This window comes from Mastomys coucha, unplaced genomic scaffold, assembly GCF_008632895.1.
Source record: "Mastomys coucha isolate ucsf_1 unplaced genomic scaffold, UCSF_Mcou_1 pScaffold3, whole genome shotgun sequence".
NCBI lineage: Eukaryota > Metazoa > Chordata > Mammalia > Rodentia > Muridae > Mastomys > Mastomys coucha.
Window position 1 is genome coordinate 48,580,339 of NW_022196909.1, and position 22,283 is coordinate 48,602,621.

The 22,283-nt window shown below is 49.5% G+C and overlaps 1 protein-coding gene across 5 annotated transcripts; it reads right to left on the reverse strand.

Annotated features, from left to right (window-relative positions):
- Positions 1–311: 311 nt before the first annotated feature.
- Positions 312–17,996, reverse strand: Kifc1 (kinesin family member C1). 5 transcript variants are annotated; one of them, XM_031348617.1, is made up of 12 exons: positions 17,710–17,893; positions 10,975–11,094; positions 10,788–10,884; positions 10,057–10,110; positions 9,516–9,566; positions 9,130–9,290; positions 8,893–9,003; positions 7,419–8,198; positions 6,078–6,368; positions 5,904–5,977; positions 5,291–5,366; positions 312–906 (listed from the first exon to the last, which is right to left on the reverse strand). In XM_031348617.1, the coding sequence occupies exons 1-12, from the start codon at positions 17,797–17,799 to the stop codon at positions 862–864; spliced, it is 1,950 nt and encodes a 649-aa protein (XP_031204477.1). In that variant the 5' UTR covers positions 17,800–17,893; the 3' UTR covers positions 312–861. The 5 variants fall into 5 exon arrangements, with proteins under 5 accessions (XP_031204477.1, XP_031204480.1, XP_031204476.1 ...); XM_031348620.1 differs by lacking the exon at positions 17,710–17,893 and adding an exon at positions 17,902–17,996 and having other exon boundaries at positions 8,893–9,290; XM_031348616.1 differs by having other exon boundaries at positions 8,893–9,290.
- Positions 17,997–22,283: the final 4,287 nt, after the last annotated feature.

Consider the following 22,283-nt stretch of genomic DNA (forward strand, 5'->3'; position numbering starts at 1 on the left):
GACTAGCACTGAGGCGGTGACGCGCCCACACCAGCCAATAGGCACTAGGCGGCACGGAACCAAGGTTCGAACCGGTGGGCAGGAAAAGGGTGAGATTGTGGAGTGCGCTGGCACTCTCACACCAGACAAGAACATTCCTGTTATGGGCTGGGGCCTGGCAGTCCTAAGGAATTGGTCACAGAGGGCCCAGTGTGGGCAGCTGTGGGCACAGTTCCCTGTGCTGAAGGACAGGAGAGCAGCAGGACAGCAGAGTTGCCCCACCAAGTGAAAGCCATAGCCTCTGCAAAGCACATCAAAAACGGACATTCTGCATGCTTACAGTTTTTATTTACAATACCGTCCTCTAGCAGCTACTAATATTCCTAAAACCATTAAGAGCTGTAACGAGGGCTGGGCTGGAAAGATGGCTCAGCGGTTAAGAGCACTTACTGATTTTGCAGAGGACCCAGGTTCTGTTCCAGGACCCACATCAATGCTCACAACTATACATAATCGCATAACCTGAAGCCTCTTCTGAACTCATCAAGGAGCAGGAGGCATGCACAGGATACACAGGCAAAGCAACTGGATAGTCTTTTTGTTTGTTTGTTTTTTTCAGACATAGTTTCTCTGTGTAGCCCTAGCTGTCCTCGAACTCAGAAATCCGCCTGCCTCTGCCACCACTGTCCGGCTGGACACAATCTTTTTAAATCTAAGATTAAGAAAAAAATTAACCTACAACAAATTTTCTTTATTTGATAGTTTGGGTACATAATGTTGTCCACCCAATAAAATCATGTTTCAACCCCCACCCCACCACCACAGAATACATATACACCAAAACAGAGACACGTGCAAGGGAATCAGGCTCTGGATCCATCTTCATTTCTTATTAGCCTGAGCAGTACCGATAACACACTGGTTCACCTGTGGACCAATAAATAGGGTTACACAAAGGTCAAGGATAAAGATGAGAAGTGTCTCCATCCTGCCCCAGTGCTGGGCCCACCATCCTAATCTCTGAAATAGGGGGTATGGAAGCAGGTTCAGTCTGGCCCCCTGGGGATAGTGCTGCTGTGTCCACTATGCCTGGAGAACACCAGAAGTCTGAAAAGACGAAGCTCTATAGAGCTGACTAGGTTTTGTGTCGACATGATACAGGCTACTCTACATCTGAGAAGAGAATACCCCATCAGACTGGCCTGGGAGCAAGCCTTTTTTTTTTTTTTTTTTTTTTTAAATTTGAGACAGGGTTTCTCTGTGTAGCCCTGGGTGTCCTGGAACTGACTTGGTAAATCAAGGTGGCCTCAAACGCCTTGTTTCTGCCTCCTAGGTGCTGAGATTAAGGGCATGTGCCAACACACCCAGGTAATATTAATAAATAAATAAATCCATCATTTTGGGGCTGGAGAAAGGTTCAGAGATTGAGAGCACAGGCTGAATTCCAAAGGACCTTGGAGCCACACAGCAGCTCAGAGCTGTCTGTAACTCCAGTCCCAGGGGATGCAGTCTGCTCTTCTGGCTTCCTTAGGCACCAGGCACACAGTGCACAGACATACAAGCATACAAAATGCTCATCATGCATGCACGTCTTCCTACACAAAGTCATTCCCACTTCAGCGTCCTTCACAGTGTCCTTGACCTGCTGAAGGTGTGTGCTAATCCTGCACTGAGCAGGTCTAGTCCGTGCCACTTTTTCCCACTAGTTCAGATAATCACCACACTTTAGCAGTTATGCATGTTTATACTTGGTCCACACCTCCAAAGCTTAACAGGCTACAGCACACTAACTCTGGCGTGCACTCTTCACACCTATGCTTTACCGCCATGTTCACAGACTGACCCACAACAGTATCTTTGAGGTATGCTTACTTGTTAAGAGAATTCTTCATAAAAAAAAAAGTCAGTAGTAATGAATACTGATTAGAAATCACCATTTTAAAGCTCTCTAACAAAATCATGGATCTAGAATTACTATTTCATAAAATCACTGTTGGGAATCCAGGAGCCTGGACACAGGTCTAGGTCCCAGCACTAGACAGGCAGGCAAGCAGGAAGATGAGTTCCAGGCTAGCCAAGGCTACCTGGGACCCTGTCTCAAACAGAAGAAAAAAAAAAAAAAAAGCCGAGATGACAGTGGTGGTGGTGGAGGTGGCTCAGTCAGTGGCAGAGCACTTGCTGAACATACACAAGGTTCTGGGATGTCTCTAACACCACCATAAAAAGAAAAAAAAAAAGTTAAGCAGATGCTTAGTAAATGTAGAATTAGGCCGGGTCCTTCTGATGTAGCAGGTGTACCACCTGTCCCAGCTATTAAGTAGGTCAAGGATTTGAACTAGAATTACCAATCTAACCAAACCAAATCTCCCCAACTACCAAACAGCAAAACTCTGAGGGGAAGGGTGAGCAACCAGAGCACAATATGGTGTCAACAGGACAAGACATTTTACCTCAGAGACATACACCCACCTGAGGAAAGGCCCCACCACACATTACCGTAAACAAGTATTCCCAGCAAATAGACCCATCTCCTCCAAGTGAGATGAATGCCCACACTAGACAAACCTAACCGACATTCTGAGGCGGCTGGGAGAGACTGGAGTGGGTGCCATGAGCAAGGCCACAAAGCGGTGCTACCTCCAGCACTCGGGAAGTGGAGGTAGAAGATCAGTGTTGTGGGAGATCGGATCACTATGAACCCACAGATTGTGTTATTTACTGAAAAGAACCTGTTTCTAATTGAGGTATAGCTCAGCCTTGGCACGAATCTCTAATCCCTCTGGCTGGAATGCACTCACTCTTAGTACACACCTTCAATCTCAAAGGATGAAGGTAAAGTTTGTTTGTAGAAGGAAGCACCCACTGGGCGGTGGTGGTGCACGCCTTTAATCCCAGCACTTGGGAGGCAGGTGGATTTCTGAGTTCGAGGCCAGCCTGGTCTACAGAGTGAGTTCCAGGACAGCCAAGGCTACACAGAGAAACCCAGTCTCGAAAAGAAAAAAACAAAAAACAAAACAAAACAAAAACAAAAAAACAAAAACCAAGAGGGACAGTGCAGAGAGGAAGGCGGAGAACAGCAGTTTTAATGGGGCAGTTGCAGAAAGGGAACAAGCTAGACGCAGGTGAAGACAGAACAATCCAGAGAATGAGAAGGAGCCAGAGGATTTGAACAGATGGCCAGAGTTAGCAGGAGGCCTAGCAGAGCCAGATCAGAAGCTGAGAGAAGCCAGATTGAATCAGTCAGCTGGGAGAGGAGTTTCAGCCACACAGCTGAGCTGAACAAGCCAGTCAATGTTCAGAAAGAACAAAGGTGAGCTTATTCAGCATTAAGTCTCAGTGGCTGAAAACACTCTAGGCCTAGATTAGATCGAATGAAGGCTAGAAGCCTCCAGGACCAGCACCAAGTTAGCAGATGGAGGCAGTAAGCCTCAGAGACAACAGGAGAATATAAAAGTATGTTTAGTAGCTGGAGAGATGGCACAGTGGTTAGAGCGCTGGCCACTCTTCCAGAGGACCTGGGTTCAATTCCCAGCAACCACATCGCAGCTCACAGCTCACAACTGTCCTATAGCTCCATTTCTAGGGGATCTGGCATCTTTAAACATACATGCAGGCAAAACAAAACACCAATACATATAAAATAAGAATAAATAAATCTTAAACAAGTTACATTTACACATCAACTGACATAAGAAGCTGACTTAACACTCCTCCCGCCCCATAGAGGGCTGACATGAGGGCTGGGGCAGCAAAACAGCACAGCTAGGAAGGGTGCTTGCCACCAAATCTGATGACATGACAACCTAACTTTGATCTCTCAGGCCCACAAGGAAGGAGAAAACCAATCCTACCAGTTATCCTCTAATCACAAACAAAGTAATTTAAGAGTCACTTATTTCATGTGTAGGATGCCTGGTGCCTGCAGAGGGTGTAGAACTAGAGTTAGGGATGGATGATGGATGTTAGCTGCTGCTCTCTCTCTCCCTCAGCTTAAGACTATACACTCATCCTCTTCAAGAACAGCAAGGTTCTTAACCTCTGAGCCATCTGTCGAACCTGTTAAAACAGTAACCCTGCCCCTACCCCCTTTCTGAGACAGAATCTCTCTAACTCATTCTGGCTGTCCTGGAACTCACTTTATAGACCAGGCTGGCCATAAACTCACAGACTTCAGCCTGCCTCAGCCTACCAAAAAGTGTGCGCCACCATATATGGCTAAAACTTGCTCATTAGCTTTCAGAAATGTGGCTGGTCTCATAGCTCATGCTTACTGTGAGGAGGACCTGGTTCAAGCCCTGATAAGTGATAAACAGGCCAAGCAACTTTCCAGGACGCACGGCGTGGGTGGTAACATGCTTGACCACTCTGCCTAGCAGACCCAGTCAAAATCAGACGCCAAATTAAGTCAGAACTCAAAAAGCTCTTCTACCCGCAGGAAAAGGGGAAGCCAGGAAAAAAATTACCCGCCAAGGTATTTTGAATGAAACTGAGTGTTGTCCAGGGAGCCTGTGTGCAATCAGTACAAGGTGGAAATGCACCAGCCCCGCAGGAGGGACTGGCAGGACACTTGGGTAGAGTCCTACACAGAGCTAAGAGTAACGTGCAATCCCAGTGCATTGGGAGTAATCTTGGGCCAGTCTGAAGCGCCAAGTAGCAAGGGACAACAGGACAGACACAGACAGGAGAGTCTCAGAACATGGACAGAGCTTGTTCTTGTAATATAGTCCTGACTCTGGTTAATTCTTCTAAAAATATTAATCCAAATGCCAGCAGTTAAAAATGGAACCAGGTGGGCAGTACCCAAGATGCCCAGCAAGTTTAAGTCCTTTCTGGATAGATGTGCCTAAGCTTAAAAACACGAGGCATGATGGAGATGCCTGAAGCAGCCAGGAGCCTGACTGTGGGCAGATGTGATGGTTCAAATCAGAATGGCCCCCACAGGCTCGCTCACGTACTGAATACTCGGGCCCCAGTTGGTGGAGCGCACTGGAGACTGTTTGGAGAGGACTAGGGGGTGTGGCCTTGTCAGAAAAGTGTGTGCATGTTTGCGGGGAGGAGGGGAGGAGGGGAAGAGGGAAGGGGGGAGGGGGAGGAGGGGGGAGGGGGGAGAAGGGGCTCACTTGCCTCCCAGTCTCTGCCTCATGGCTGGGTGTGGAGGTGTGCCCTTCACCTACTGCTCCAGGCCTGCCTGCCTGCTGCCCTGTCCACTACCACGATGCTCATGGACTCTAACCCTCTGAAGCTGTTAGCCCCAACCACTCTAAGTTCCTTGGTCACAAAAATAGAAAACTAAGCAGGATAGTCATTGTACCTTGGAAGCAAAGCGTAGTGAATTCAGAGACTCGGAGACATTCTCTTCCAGAGGAGAAATGTTCACAAACATGAGCCTGTGGAGAGACAAGGGGCCAAGCCCTGATCAGCGGTCTGCCAAGGAGGAATAAACATACACAGCTCTCTCTCTCCCTCATCTTAAGACTATAGTTCCTGCCTGGGCAGTGGTGGTGCACGCCTTTAATCCCAGCACTTGGGAGGCAGAGGCAGGCAGATTTCTGAGTTCGAGGCCAGCCTGGTGTACAGAGTGAGTTCCAGGACAGCCAGGGCTACACAGAGAAACCCGGTCTCAAAAAACCAAAACCAAAACCAAAACCAAACAAACAAAAACACCCCCCCCCAAAAAAAACCCCAAACTGTAGTTCCTACAGTCCTTTCTTTTTTTAAGATTGATTTTTAATTATATAAGTACACTGTAGCTGTCTTCAGACACACAGCAGAATAGTGCAATTGATTCCAATATAGATGGTTGTGAGCCACCATGTGGTTGCTGGGAATTGAACTCAGGAACACTGGAAGAGCAGTCAGTGCTCTTAACCACTGAGCCATCTCTCCAGCCCCTGCAGTCCTTTCAATCTCTCCCTTCTACTTACATCTTGGCACTGCCACCCAGAGAGTTCTGCAGCAGGTAGGTCAGCTTGCTGTTTCTGTAAGGCACGTGGGACTCCTGGAGGGTGAAGAGACACAGGCAGTTAGGACAAGCAGGGTTCTCACAGCTACGCCATGGCCTCTCACCTTACCTTACCAGCCCATGCATCCATCCCTACCTTATTGCTCAGGGCCATTATGACCAGTCCCAGTGTAGACAGACTGCTGTTAATGGCCTGTGTTTCCCGAAGACGATCACGCTCTCCAGGGCCTAGGGCTAAGCCAGGGTCTAGCCGCTCACTCCCAGCCAAGTCCACAAGGTTGAGGGGAGCACCACAATGCAGGCCCCGAGCAGCATGCTCTCCAGAGATCTGCAGCTGGAACACACTGTGACTGCGCGACGATCTCTCGTTCTGAGCAGTGCGGGCCACAGCCCGATTCTGATGAGCCAAATGGAGCAGAGCCTCCACCTGGGGTGGGAATAACAAGGGGCGGAGGCAGTCAGAAGCAGGACATGGTGAGGTGCCCTTGCCCTCCTGGAACAAAAGCACACACCAGCAGAATGAGTGTGCTCATGTAGACAGAACCCAGACTGGGTCTTTTTTTTTTTTTTAAATCTTTTTAAAAATTATTTATTTATTATATGTAAGTACACTACACTATCTTCAGACACCCCAGAAGAGGGCATCAGATCTCATTACAGATGGTTGTGAGCCACCATGTGGTTGCTGGGACTTGAACTCAGGACCTTTGGAAGAGCAGTCAGTGCTCTTAACCGCTGAGTCATCTCTCCAGCCCCCAGACTGAGTCTTAATGCACAAGCCTGTAATCCCAGCTGCTTGGGAAGCTGAAGGAGAAGAACTAGAAGTTCAAGGAACCTTTGAGACACAGAGGGAGTATCTCAAGAGTTCTTGTGAAGCTACGTCTGAAACAGAGGCCAGGCGTGCTGCCGTAGGCTTAGAATGCCAGCACGTGGGAGGCTGGCACGGGACTGCCTTGAGTTCTAAGGCAGCCAGGGCTCCATTGCGATGCTCTCAAAAAGAATAAAAGGGCAGCCGGGCATGGTGGCGCACGCCTTTAATCCCAGCACTTGAGAGGCAGAGGCAGGCGGATTTCTGAGTTCCAGGCCAGCCTGGTCTACAGAGTAAGTTCTAGGACAGCCAGGGCTACACAGAGAAACCCTGTCTCAAACAAACAAACAAACAAACAAACAAAAAAAAAAGAATAAAAGAATAAAAGGACAGACAACCCAAATGCCTCACAGCCTCAAGCCCCCGAGGAGCAGTCAAGCAGCTCCTAAGAAGCCCAGGCCGGGACGGTCTGGTAACCATCCTGGTTGGGTGACCTTAGCACCAGAAGCGGAAGGAAATGAGTTCCGAGCCTCACCAGAACACTGTCACTGCTCTCCACCCCTTGGCCTTAGCAAAGCGGACCTCCTTGCTGCCCACCCTCAGTCTGAGGAGACGCTGCCCTCACAGCCCACCCCACTCTGCCCACTCCTCCTGCTCAGTCCTACTTGCCTCTTTCTCACAGGAAACAGGGACATATCGTGCATTGGTGACAGTAAGCTCCTCACTCCCTGGACCTGCCCGACGAATCTCACACTCGCCCCCTTGTCCCTTGCGGGTCCCAGTAGCGAGCAGGTCTCGGACGGTCTCATTGTAGATCTCTACGTAACTTGCCACAAAACTGTATGTCCAGCCTTGGCCACCCATCTCTTGGGCCACAGAGAACAGATGCCGCATGGCCCGAGGGATCAGCCCCTCCAGTTGGGGATTTCCCCTTGGCCCACCCTCCATAGTGAAGGTCTTGCCACTGCCTGTCTGTCCATACGCAAAGATGCACACAGGGTAGCCATCCAGTGCTGACTGGACAAGCATGGAGATCTCCTCAAACACCTCCTCCTGCTTGCTTCCAGGTGGGAACACCCGATCAAAGCAGAAATCATGGCGGGTAGTGGGCGCTGGTGCCCCAGTCAGGGTCGAGCGCCGATCGTCGGACCGTGAGACGCTAAGGCGAGTTGGGGGATCGGAGGGTCCAGCAGGGCCAGGAGGAAACACGAGGAAGCCAGGAGATGGGGTGGATTCCCCTGCAAGGACAGGGCGCACCCGGCAGAATACCCGGATGTTGCCCTTCAGTTCCTGCAGCTGGTTGTGCAGTCGCCGCCGCTCCATCTGTAATCCATAGAGCCTGTCTCCTTGCTCAGCCAGTAAGGTCGCCTGGGCTGCAGCCTTCTCCTGAAGACACAGCACCTCTGCCTGGCTGCTCGACAGAGCTGCTTCCGAAGCCTGAAGCTTCCTCTGCCCAGAACAGAGAGACAGAGGGTGGGATGCAAACAGAGCAAGTCCTGTGCCGAGATGGGGCACACGGACTTCACAGTCAGGTAAAGAAAGAAGTAAGAAAATAGGGGGATAGGGGGCCCCATGGACTGGAGATCTCACCGTGATCTTACACTTGATGTACATAAGCAGAAGGACCTGAGTTAAAATTCCTAGCACCCATGTTTTAAAAAAGAAAAAAAAAAAGCTAGACCTGGCTATGAGTACAAGAAATCCCAGAGTTGAGGAGCAGAGACGGGAGAATCCTAGGACATTGCTGGCTAGTCCAGCCAGAACAGTGAGCTCCAGTAATCCCCAGCCCCTGCTGCCAAAGAGAAAGAGAAAAGAAGGGAAAAGAAAAGAAAGGGCCCAGCACTAGGAGGAGGATGGGAAGGGGAGGGACATCCAGAAAGATCTCTCAGAGCAACACTAAAACACAGGAGTGAGCTAGGCAAGATGGGCATGCTCTTCAAGAGTGACAGCGTGCCAACCACCTGGAGCCCACCAGAGCTCACACACATGGGAAGAGGGAGGAACGTGGAAGCTGTGAGCAGAGCAAGTAAGGGACAAGAGCAGGCAGAGCGAGGAGCTGCTTGGAGGAACTGAGTGCAGACATCCTGCTGGAGCCCCAGGAGAGGCGCAGAGGCGCGGGGCCTCTGCTTACTCTGCGGCTTACCTCCCGCTCCTCCAGCTGGGTGCTCAGTGTGCTCCGCTCCTCCTGCAATTGCAGCTGCTCTTCCTGAAGCTCCTGAAGCCGTCTTTCCTTGGTACCCAGACATTCCTCCAGCTGCAAGATACGGGCGCTCTGTGTCTCCAGCTTCTGCTGGCTCTGCTCAGCCTGGGCGCGTACACTGGCCAGCTCCCCCTCCAGGGTGTTCCGCTCTGTCCCCAGGGTCGTGGCCTGCTCCTGGACCTCTCTGAGTTGCTCCCGAAGCCCCTGGTTCTCCCGGTCCAGCGTTTGAGTCTTCTCCCGATATCGTTTCAACTCTTCATTGAGGTCACACAACTGACCCTTTAAGTCCCAGGCAGGACGCTTGCCAGGTTTCTTCCCTACTACCACAGGAGCAGCTGATGCTAACATGGGCACAGAAGGGGCAAACAAGGGTCAGGAGACCTGGCCATCCACCCTTCAGTCTCCATGCCTCAGGCCTCAGGTAAAGGAAGATAGGAGAGGGAGCCTTCTGGGCACTCGCCATCCCCTCTCCTCTCCTGACAGGAAGATAGGAGAGGGAGCCTTCTGGGCACTCGCCACCCCCTCTCCCCTCCCCACCTCTCACCCAATGTTTCTATGTCACCTACTGCCAGGCTTCTGGGCAGGAGCAGTGGGAGCTGGCTTCTGGTTCCTCAGCACTGGAGAAGTAGAGTTGACATGGAGTTACAAGCTAGACACATAGGACATAGGACACACATGCAATCGAGCACTGGGGGGCTGATATGAGCTACAGTGAAAAAATCATCAAAAACCAAAGATGGCTGAGCAGGTAAGAGCACTTGCTGCTCTCACAGACCTCAGAGGCTTGGTTCCCATCATCCTCATCAGGAGATTCACGACCACTGTAACTCTAGCAGAGGGTTCAATGCCTCCCTCTGTGCATATATACATACATACATATATTTGTGTATGCAGGCTTAGGTACATGCATATAAAGTAAAATATAAAAAAAATAAAAATTTTACAGCAAACAAACAGACTCAGGGCTGTGTGTCCTAACACGTGCAAGTCCCCGATGTGATCCCAACACCAGCCCTCCCCTACAGACTCGTAGGGCCAGAGCCCTCCCTCACCACTCCCGTGACATGGACCCAGATCCCTGGTCAGCCCCAGCTTACGGAGCATTACCTGTACCAACAGCAGAGCACCCACGAGGTCCTGTCTTCTTAGGGCCTTTTGGAGCTGTGCAAGGATGGAAAAGAGGAGACGGGTACAACACTCAGGTAGCATGCACTGATACGTATGTATGTTAAAGGGTTGGAAGATGACTCTCCTTGGGGGCCGGAGAGATGGCTCAGTGGTTAAGAGCACTGACTGTTCTTCCAGAGGACCTGAGTTCAATTCCCAGCAAGCAAGCATATGGTGGCTCAAAACCATCTGTAATGGGATCTGATGCCCTCTTCTAGGATCTCTGAAGAGAGCAGCAGTGTACTCACATACATAAAAGAAATAAGTGATTCTTATTTAAAAAAAAAAGGGGGGGGGGCCTCTCCTGTCCTTGTCCTTTCAGTGTCCAGCCAGCTCTTGACGCCCTTCTAGGACCAGAAATGACTGACTACACCCAAACCCAACCAGTGAGAAGACTAAGCGGGCTGTGCTGTGTATGCAGCATGCGGCACCTGTACACGCTTGCTCTTACACACCTCCACTCGGACTCTTCCCTAGCATGCACAGCCTGGAAGAAGCAGGCGTTCAAGACAAGGAGGAGGAGGGAAGTAAGGACTCCACCTAACAGCCTTGTGCCTTTCTGGTTCTGACCTGAGTGAAAGGGCATTACCCACTTAGAAACAGATACAATTGGAAAGAAAAAAAGAGCAGTCCACTTCCACACCCTCGGGCCCATCCACCCCACAGCCCACCTGCAGTGTGGCCCTGGGTCTGCGACACTGTGCTGAGTGGTCCTCTGGGGCGGAATGTGTCAACTTTGGCCACCGCACCCACGCCTCGTGTTCGTTTCTGGGGAGAGATAAAGATGAGGTTCCACAGTGACCTGTCTTTATCCTCCCCACCCCCCTTCTTACTCTCTGCTCTCCAAACACATCTCACCTTTGCAGGCTCCAGGGCATCCTCCATCTGGTCAGGACCCCTCTTGAGCCTGCTTCCTGACAGGGGCAGTCGGGAGGAGGACTTGATCAGGGTTGTGTTCAACTCCAACAAAGGGGGCCTCTGATGGGAAAAAAGAAAGACTATTTTTTTCCTTTTTTTTCCTTTTTTTTTTTTTTTGGTTTTTTGAGACAGGGTTTCTCTGTGTAACCCTGGCTGTCCTGGAACTCACTCTGTAGACCAGGCTGGCCTCAAACCCAAGAGATCCACCTGCCTCTGCCTCCCAAGTGCTGGGATTAAAGGCGTGGGCCACAACCACCAGGCTTTTTTTTTTTTAAGATTTGTTTATTTATTATATGTAAGTACACTGTAGCTGTCCTCAGACGCACCAGGAGAGGACGTCAGATCTCATTATGAGTGGTTGTGAGCCACCATGTGGTTGCTAGGATTTGAACTCATGACTTTCCGAAGAGCAGTTGGTGCTCTTCCCTGCTGAGCCATCTCACCAGCCCTTTTTTTTTGACACAGGGTTTCTTTGTGTAGCCCTAGCTGTCCTGGAATTTGCTCTGTAGCCCAGACTGGCCTCAATTTCACATAGATCCATCTGCCTCTGCCTCCCAAGCACCGGGATTAAAGGAGTGTGCCACTATACCCTGCTGGCAAAGAGACTCTTAAGAACAAGACAGAACCAAAAGCCCATAAATGCCCTCTTTTGAGTTCCCTTCAACCTTCCTTCTCCGAATTGACTATCAGCAAGCATTAACTGAGTGTCTTGTATGGAAGGCTGGCACAGGTAAGCAGCACACACGGATGGATGGATGGATGGATGGATGGATGGATGGATGGACGGACAGAGAGCAGGACAGGAGAGGGAGCTGCCTCAGGGAGAAGCTGGAGGGAGAGGACAGGCTGTTTACAGAGTGCCGGTAAACGCTTCGTCTCTGGGCACCATTTTAAAGTAACTCTCCAAATGGGGGAAGGCAACTGTCATGAGGTGAAATGTCCTTCTAAAGTCGGGTCTGTTCGCCATGCACACGTGTCACGCACACTCGTCTACTCCAGTCACATCCAAAATATCGGGGATAAAATCCTGATAAAGGATAAGAGGCAATAAGACTTCAAAAGAAGATCTGTGCCTCCTAGATTTCAGACAGTCGCTGGTATCCCCTAACTCAGACGTGTTTCAGATCAGTCTCTCCAATCATCAACACGGCATCATAATTAGACATAAAGCTACCCCAAGTAATGATTTGTAAATGGTTAAGATTGGGCATTGTCTCCTGGCCGACACAATGTTTCCAACTATCCTAATGTTTTACATTAATTGAAGGGTTTCTCTCACTCTAAGACATTAGATGAAAGTGTTAGGTCGAGATTCCCCTCTGCCTGCCTCCAGCATGAACCAGAGAATTAGCATAAGAATACCTCAACAGGGAGGGCTCCACCCCTCTTCCTCCAGCTTCACACCTAGCTACCAGACCCTGCTGACCTTGGTGTGGGGGTCGCTTGCCTACGTGACTTCAGTCTAACACTAGGACTGGGGGGAAGAAGGACTTGGACTCACATACAAGACTAGCACTAGAACTTAGATGGGCTAGGACTCAGATTCATGCATCCGCATTCCCCCAGGCCCAGAGCAATTGGGCCCGGGGGATACAGCACCAGTCCAGAGGAGATAGCTGCTGCTTTAGACCCAGTATGTTTCAGATGGCCTCAGATGTACCTCAACTGTTGAGCTGCCAGATTTACCATCTCTCTTTTGCAATGACTGTAAAAGTCTGATGCCATTTCTAAGAAATAATTTAGATCTTATACTTCATGTGTCGTCTCTGCCGTCATTTCTTCGCCTACGCCTTGTCGACCTGACTAGGACCCCCGTTTCTCCCGCGGGTTGAGGGAAGTCCAGATCGGCCAGCCCGCGGCACACACGGAAGACCAGTAGAGGCCAAGAAGAAGTTGTCAGACCCCTTAGACTGTGGTTGGCCACCATGCCCTGGGGATCCAGTTCAGGTTCTCAAGCTTGGCAGCCAGCGCTTGCCAGCCCTCCCAGCGCTCGCCAGCCCTTTGAAGTACTTTCAGTAGCCATTTGGAGGATAAGAGTTGGCATCACAAATGTGGCTAAAGGACAAGCATTCTAACAGCAAAATGGAGCACACACAAAATAAACAGCAGTGTCCTAGTCTAGGACTAGTGTCCTAGTCAGATCAACACACGGAGGAGAGCCGAGAGCCGAGAGACAGCTGGCTGTCTGCTGTGATGAGGAGCAGTGCTGAAGTCCGAGTTAGGAGGACCTGATAGATGGGAAGAACTGAATTGTGAGCCACATGAAGCAGTACGCTCTAGCCCTAGACCCAGCAACTAAGACAGTAGGGTCACAACTTTGAGGCTGGCATGACTGACCTTGTGGGGGGTGGGGAATTAACTGTGAGCATTGGAAAATGAGGTAGGGGGCTGGAGAGATGGCTCAGTGGTTAAGAGCACTCATTGGCTGTTGTTCCAGAGGTCCAGAGTTCAATTCCCAGCAACCACATGGTGGTTCACAACCATCTGTAATGAGATCTGATGCCTTCTTCTGGCACGAAGGTGTACATGCAGATAGAGCACTCATATACATAAAATAAATAAATCATTAAAAAAAAGTAGAAAAAAAAAAGAAAATGAGGTAGGTAGAAGAGAAGATGAGTACCGTCATACGCAGAGACTACATCGTTCATCCAGCAAAGACGTGAACATCCGCTTGGCAGCAGACATGGCACTTGGCGCCTGACACCAAGCCCTTGACTTCTCAGAGCTTACTTTCTAAGATAACTGCCAAGTTCTGTCTGTAAGTGAACTAAACTATAGAAAACTATCTACTTCCTCAAGAAATGAAATACCTTTATCATTTTGAATGCCTGGGACAGAATCTAATTCACTAGGGCTAGTGACCGGACGCAAAGGTTCTGTCTGTGCACCAGGGCTACGCTCTCTGTCCACCCGGGAGAGGCAAGTGAGTGCTAAATAAGCTGGCAGTGGGGCTGAGGAAAAGGGTCTCCTGAAGCCAGTGTGGAGGTCCATTAGGAACTGGCTGGTGTCAGTCAGGGGGAGCCACAGGGATAGTGGGGGGCAAGAGCTAAGAAGCCTAAGCTGACCTGAGGGTGCCTACTGCGTCACAGGAGGGTCTGGTTGTTGAGCGGAGAGTCGAGGCTACTGCAGGAACTAAGCAAATGTACTTAACCAGGCCCCTCAGTCTGAAGCAGAGCATTCATCTGTGTCCTCTTACCAACTGTACTTCTAGTACAGAAGTGTCTCTGTGGGGCAGAGCTGTCGAGTTCTATACGCAGGGAAGGATCTGGGTAATGAGGGCAGGAGAGAGGGTTTCTTACTGCCCGCCTGGAAGTGACTGCAAGTGACATAGCTGGGAACAGCTGGAAACCCACCTCATAGGAAACTTAGCCCAGAAGGAGAACTGAAACATTAATAAGACACAGGTTCATCAAGATGGAGTCCTTCAAGAACGCATTTTGATAAGACCAAGTTTTGAAGTGTCTTAGCATTCATGTACCCCTACACATATGATTGGGGGGGAGGGGGAATTGAGACAAGGCTTTTCTGTCCTGGAACTCACAGTGTAGACTATCCAGGCCTCGAACTCATGGAGATCTACCTGTCTCTGCCTCCCCAGTGCTGGGACTACAGACATATGTCACCATACCTGGTCACCCTGCATATTTTATAAAGCCTAATGAGCTAAACTGCTATGAGTCCAGCTTCAGGATAACGGATCTTTTTAGGCATGATGGCAGCTGCCTATAATCCCAGCTACTGGAGAGGTGAGGCAGAAGAGTCCAAGCTCAAGGCCGGCCTAGGCAGCTTGGCAAGGCTGTTTAACTACAATTGGACAAATGAACAAAAATAAGACTTGGAGATAGCCTGTGAATGGAACATGCACCAAGAGCCATTCAATCCCCAAAACAAAATGGAAAAGCTGGCAAGGTAGTTCAGGAGGCAAGGGCCCTCGCTGCCAACCTGCCACCTAAGCCTGCCAACCTGCCACCTAAGCGTACCGCCCAGGACTCAGGACTCCAGAAAGATGTCCTCTGATTTTTTAAGTATGTCCCCACCACACACACACACACACACACCCCAGAGTAAATACACAGCTTTGGTTGCAAATCCTAGGATTTACATGCTAATAGCTGTAGCACTGCGAACATGGACATGCGCCTGCCCGCCCGCTGTTTCTGGCCTCCCTCACCTGCTGTGCTCTTTCAACTTTGCACTCAACTGACTGACTCTCTGTGCAGAAGCATTAAAATAAGCTGTCGTGCCCGGCAGTGGTGGTGCACGCCTTTAATCCCAGCACTTGGGAGGCAGAGGCAGGAGGATTTCTGAGTTCGAGGCCAGCCTGGTCTACAGAGTGAGTTCCAGGTCAGTCTGGGCTACATGGACAGGACAAGGGGGTACAGCATCTCTGTAACTTAAAAAGTAACCAATTCCTTAGCTGCCACAGCCATATGCACCCCGGGCTTAGCAATGAGTGAGGCACATTATGTTTGTAGAGAAAGATGCTACACCATAATGTCAAAAAAGTCACGCCTTGACAGTGATGTTTAGAGAACAAAAAAATTAGTTCTCATACATTTTCCTAAAAAGAAAGTGTCAACAACAAAGCCAGGAGCGGTGACCCCAGCACTCTAGAGGCAGAGGCAGTGAGTCTCTGAGTTCAAGACCAGTTCTAGCCAGTTCTAGGCTGGCCAGAGTAACACTGTTTCAAAAAACAAAAGCCCTTCTTAATTGCTGAGTATTACAGTGAAAAGCAATACCATTTGTGTTTTCCCAGCTTGTTCTGGACAACTCTAACCAGTATAACTATCTCTCTCCCTGCCTTAAAGGGAGTCAGAACGACCTCATCTCTCAGACACACTTAACACTCAGCACAAGTGGGTACACACTCCCGCACCGCACCAGTCCCACCTCAGCCAGCTCTGGCACACACTACCATCTCCTCTAACCTCAAAAGATCCTCTCTTGAGGGTACTCCCTGGGGCTAGTGCCCTCTGCAGCAAAACTTCGAAAAATATTGTCTCGGCACCGGTGGGTCTCAACCTGTGGCTTGGGGCTCCTATGGGAGGATCAAGTGATCCTTTCACAGGGGTCCAATATCAGGTCTCCTGCAGACCAGATGTTGGGTCTCCTGCAGACCAGATGTTTACAATTCATAACAGTGACAAAACTACAATTATGAAGTAGCAACAAAAATAAACATCTTCATGGTTCAGGGTCAGCACAACCTGAGGATCTGTATTAAAGGGGCTCAGATATTAGGAAGGGTGAGAACCATTGGGTTCAATTTATCTCCTCAACAAACTTCACTTCAACCATTCCACCAAAACTGCTATCTCCCAGCATTTGGGAGGCAGAGGCAGGCAGATTTCTGAGTTCAAGGCCAGCCTGGTCTACACAGAGAAAACAAACACGACCAACACCCCCCCCCAAAAAAAACCAACAAAAACAAACAAACAAAAACAAAACAACAACAACCAAAAAAATCAGCAAGCAAACCCTGCTATTCTTAAGCACCAGCTTCAGGTTACTAGATCAAATTTATATTGTTTCTTTTGGGTTTGTTTGCTTTCCTCATTTTAAAAAAAAATTTTTTTTGAGACAGTGTATCACTGGCCTGAACCTCAAAACCCTCTTCTGAGCCTCGTCACAGCTGACCTCAGAGAGGTTTGAAGCTTTTGCTCCAGGGGATTACGGATCCAGGGGTTTCTTGGATGCTCGCCTAGTGCTATACACTGGTCTCTCCCTTCCAGTTTTAACAACCCATAGCTTAGCCAATGCTCCTCCTCCTCCTCCTCCCTGTCCCCTCCCCCTCCTAGCTTTCTTCTTCCCCTTCCACCTGCTTGAACCTTTACAGTCTTTCACTGCCTCCCAACAGAGATACAAGTTGTGTTTATTGTATTTATTTCTGTCTCCCCTCCCACCCCCAACCCCAGGGACTGTCAGCTCACTGGTAGCTAGGTGTCTCCTACATAAGTGCAATGCTCTCCTTTTTGGCAGTTGAGTACACCAGAGAGTCTCTTCAAGTTGAACACCGACTGTGAGTCAGTCTAGACCGAAACACTAGTAAACAAAGAACGCAGGCCGGCCTTTCCTGACGCTAGAGAGATCAGTCCATTAATTGCCACACACATACACCTCAGATGGTTGTGGTGAAGGGCACCCATACACTAATGAGCCAGTCCAACTGGGCAAAAGACAGACGGACGAGGGAATAATAAGGTCTCCCTTTGGGTAGATTGCCCCCAATTTCTCCTCTCCCCTTCCTCCATCCCGATCCAGCAGCGAAGCGAAGGCAAACACAACCGGACATCAACAAGAAGAATGTACTTGGCGGACAAGCCACAAGGCCTCTCCGATCCCTTGCTTCTCCCACAAGGCGATCTGTTAAGAACCGAGAAGCACAAGCACGTCGAATCCGCTCGAGAATTCGAAATGGGGAAGGCGTGGAGAGAGCTAAAGACACGGGATCGCCGCGCCTGCACGACAGGAATGGCGGGCCAACGTCGCGGCGACCGGTCTGGGGGGTGGGGGGCTCCTCGCCCTGGGTGTGTCGCCCGCACGGACTCGGCCGGGCCGCGAGGCGGTGCGATCGTCCCCTTGCAGGCCGGTTCGCCCGGACCTGACCCCAGGACGCGGATCTCCCGCATCCTCCGCCCGGGGCGCGAGCCCGCCAGCCGCCGCCGCACTCACCTGCGCCTGCACGTCCATGGTGGTCCGCACAGGACGGGATGCAAAGGCAGCAGACAGGGTGCCGGGGTCCCGAGACCAGCGGCGACTCATGGGCTCGCGCCACAAGACCCGGGAGCCGGACGGACCCAGGAGCCAGGCCGACCCGCCTTCCCACGCCAATTTTGAATTTCAACCGCAGCGCCGTTAACTCACAGCTCAGGCCGCAGAAGCCAATCCGCGCCGGCGCCGCGGTCGCGAGCCAATCACAACGCCCTCCGCCTCCGGGGCCACGCCCCCTGAGCCGCGACTCTTCTGGTGCGCCGGAGCGAGAGAACTGGACCTCCTTGGCTCCTACTTCCGGTTCCGCTCTTCCTCTTTCCTCCCTCTCCCCCTCCCGTGCGCGGAGCCGGCTGCACTTCCGCTCCGGCTTCTCGAGGCCTCTGCGTGCGTCAGAAGTGCGCGTGTGTGGGGGAGTCGGCTGGGGGAGGCGACACGCATGTGCAAAGGCGCCTGAGCAGGGTCGGGGCGGAGCGAGCGCCACCTAGCGGGTGCTGCTGAACCTGCACACCTCCTCGCCAGCCCGGTGGACTGGAGACGCCTCCTCCGAGGTCGCTCATGGTCCGGGCGAGTTCCTCAGGTCCGAAAAGTGGGAGCTGGAGGATGGCGCTGACCTGTCCTCAAAGAAGAAAAAAAGTAAAAGAAAAACGTGGAGGTCATATCTGGGGATGTAAGAAAGTCATAAAACTAGAGACAGAATAGCAAGCTGGTAATCCCTGAAACTCATAGTGTGGAAGGTGAGAACTGACGCGCCATAAGGTTTTCTCTGACCTCCACAAGTGTGCCCTTCCCGCACCCAATAATATATATTATAAACAATATATATATATTATATCATAAACATATATCTTTACACATATAAATAATATGTACTCAATAACTTCTATTATATATAATCATATGTAATATATATAAAACACATAAATTATATATTTTTTTAATTTTGTTTTTTTCGAGATTGGGTTTCGCTGTGTAGCCCTGACTGTCTTAAAATTCTATCTGTAGACCAGGCTGTCCTTGAACTCAGAGATGCCTAAACTAGTCTGTCCCACCATGCCCAGGGTCAATAAACAGTTTTTTAGGTTTAAAAAAAAAAAAAAAAAGCTGGAAACCAGGCTTGGTGGCACATGCCTTTAATCCCAGTTCCCAGAATTCAGAATGCAGAGGCAGACAGATCTCTGAGTTCAAGCCAACCTGGTCTACAAAGTAAATTCCAGGGTAGCCAAGGCTCTATAGAGAGACCCTGTCTTAAGTAAAGAAATACATACATGCATACATAACCGGATAAAGAAACAATATGATTCTTGACACCAAATTGCAAATCTATGGCCCTCAAAGATCTTCCTTGAGATGTTTTTGAGTCTACAAATGTTAATGGGGGAACACTAGAAAACTTCTGGCTATAGATTAATGGGTTTTAGACTAGACAGTATTTCCCTAGTGACTTTCTTTTTATTTTATTTTTTTTTATTTTTGTTCCCTAGTGACTTATTAAGAAAAAAAAAAAAAAGCAAAAGTTCTAGAGTGTGACAAAATGTGGGTTTGTCTTCTACTGAAACCTGTTTTGGGAGTTTATCTTCCTTAGCATCAAGCCTGACAGCAAGGTGAACCAGCCTGTGAGATTTCTACATAAGCCATGGACAGACTGGCCCCCTGCAGCCTTGGCGTAGGAGCTGGCTCCCGTGTGCCTGCTGCTGCTACACTATCTGATGAAGCTAGAGCTCCGCCAAGGCCATCATAGAGCTCAGAGAAGGATACGTTTGAACCTAAAGAGTAAAACAAATATCCCCCTGTATCAATTAGAATGACAAAGGCTTAACCCCAGCCAGCCTGAGATCCGCCAGGGTGGGTGATCTCAATGGCTTCCCTGGGAGGCTGGGTCAGTCTTCAGCGGTCCCAGAGCAGCACCAGCCGGCAGCAGCCACACCCACAAGGTCTGAGAGATTTCTCTGCAGAGAAGAAATTTGGGAGAACGAACTCACCTTGGTGAGGCATAGTAGGGCAGTCAACCCGACGTCGTCCTTAGCTTGGGCAGGCCCTGCCAGCGGGCGGTTCTCTGCTCAGGGCTCAGTGGTGCTGCACCTGAAGCGAGCTCCGGGGGAGTCAGTTGCTGCCTCAGCTGCCGCTATCAGGAGCTAGTATTTTTGTGGTCAGGAGAAGCCTTTTTCATTAAACACTTTAAAAGCCATAGGTAGCAGATCTCTCTGAGCGGTTTGAGAGCATTATGTAACCATTCTATTATATAGACCTGATTTCAAATAAATACTTGTGCCGGGCGGTGATGGCGCCCGCCTTTAATCCCAGCACTTGGGAGGCAGAAGCAGGCGGGTTTCTGAGTTCCAGGCCAGCCTGGTCTACAGAGTGAGTAACAGGACAGCCAGGGCTACACAGAGAAACCCTGTCTCGAAAAAAATGAAAAACAAAAACAAAAACAAACAAATACTTGTTTTAGTTATTTGCTTTCGGCTTAACCTTGCAAATTGTGAGGGGTTGTATCAGCTTGACCCAGGGAGTGGCACTATTAGAAGGTGTGGCCTTATTGGAGTAGGTGTGTCACACTTGTGTCACTATGGGTGTGGGCTTTAAGACCCTACTCTCAGCTGCCTAGAAGCCAGCATTCTGCTAGCAGCCTTCAGATGAAGATGTAGAACTCTCAGGTCCTCCTGCACCATGCCTGCCTGGACGCTGCCATGTTCCTACCTTGATGATAATGGACTGAACCTCTGAACTGTAAGCCAGCCCCAATTAAATGTTGTCCTTTAACAAATACATCTTTTTTTAATTTATTTATTTATTTATTGTTGTTTTTTTGAGACAGGGTTTCTCTGTGTAGCCCTGGCAGTCCTGGAACTCACTCAGTAGACCAGACTGGCCTCGAAATCAGAAATCTGCCTGCCTCTGCCTCTCACCACTGCCTGAAGAACGTCTTTTCTCTCTTTTTTAAAGATTTATTTATTTATTTTATGTATGTGAATATACACTGTAGCTATACAGGTTGTTGTGAGCCTTCATGTGGTTGTTGGGAATTGAATTTTTAGGACCTCTGCTTGCTCTATGCTTATTATTATACATAAGTACACTGTAGCTATCTTCAGATGCACCAGAAGAGGGCATCAGATCTCATTCGGGTGGTTACTGGGATTTAAACTCAAGACCTTCGTAAGAGCAGTCAGTGCTCTTTAACCACTGAGCCATCTCACCAGTTGTCTTTTATAAGACTTGCCTTGGTCATGGTGTCTGTTCATAGCAGTAAAACCCTCACTAAGACAGAAGTTGGTACCAGGGACTGGGGTATTGCTGTGATAGGCCTGGCCGTGCTTTTGTTTTAAAGAATGTGGATTTGGGGACTTGGGATTTAGAAAGCAGTGGAATGCTTCAGATGGGGCTTAATGGGCTATCCAAGTAGGAATATAGAAGATTTTGTTTCTGAGAGTGATTTGAATTGTGTGGACCTGACCCAAGAGGTTTCAGTGGAGAATTTCAGTATGTGGCCTAGAGATTGTTTGGGGCAGAATGTAACTACATGCCCTTTTCTAAAGAGTCCGCCTGAGGCTAAGGTGAAGAGACTCAGATTAATTGCATTGACAAAGGAAGTCTCAAAAATGCCTATCACAGACTTGGTTCTCTGGTTAAGTCTCAGGAAGAGCATTTTTAACAAACAGAGCAAGCTAAGAAAGGGAAAATACAAAATATATAGTTTGAGTATTAAAGGGGCACCAGGAAGTGAAATGGAGCTGAATCCTGTATTCAAGGAGATTAAAAAGAATTAAATGAGTAATTAAGTGACCTAGTCAGCTAAGTTTAGGTCCCGGCTTGGTAGTACAGGCCTTTATCCCAGGAGGCAAAGAAAAGCAGATCTTTGAGTTCAAAGCCAGCCTAGAACAGAGCAAGTTCTAGGTGAAGAAAAACTTAAATCCAGGCTTGGTGGACCACACCTTCAATCCCAGTGCTTAGGAGACAGGCATGCAGATCAAAGCTAGTCTACGAAGCAAGTTTCAGGACAGCCAGGCTTAGGCAGTGAAGGAGATGAAAAACAGAAAGCTGGTGATAATGTAATAGAAGGAGGGGGCCATGTTCCAGCCTCAGCAAGCAGCAGCTTTGGCCATGTGACTCTGGCTTTAGAGTCCAGACTAGAAGGAACTACCAGGACAATTGATGCCTGTTAGCTGGAGCTAAAGAAATCAGCGGTGATTAAGAAGAGACCAGCATCACTGAGGTGACATCTTCTGGGAAGTGTTTTCTGAGAGCACAAAGAAGCTGTGTTCCAGAGATAGCCAAGGTTGTACCTCGTGCTGCAGCTAGACTTGGTAATGTGTAAGAGTCACCCAGGGGGTACTGGTTTTGAAGGTATGGAGAAGTCCTGAAGAACAGCTGAGGCTCAGCACAGTGAGAGGCCACTGGTGAAGGGGCAGCCTCAGGTGCAATTGATGGCCCAGGACTGAAGGGGTCATGCAAAGGAGTTGAGGCTTGCCACCATGTAGAGAGCCTATGAGCGGCTATTGGTGAAGCCTAGTTGCAGTGGAAGACCTCAGTGTATT

Coding starts and splice junctions, on each gene's coding strand:
- Kifc1 (XM_031348616.1), bottom strand. CDS start 17,799: ATGAGTCGCCGCTGGTCTCGGGACCCCGGCACCCTGTCTGCTGCCTTT. Junction 9,291..9,515: donor TCCTGCCCAGAAGCCTGGCA/GTAGGTGACATA, acceptor TGCCCATGTTAG/CATCAGCTGCTCCTGTGGTA. Junction 8,199..8,892: donor CCCAGCTGGAGGAGCGGGAG/GTAAGCCGCAGA, acceptor TGTTCTGGGCAG/AGGAAGCTTCAGGCTTCGGA.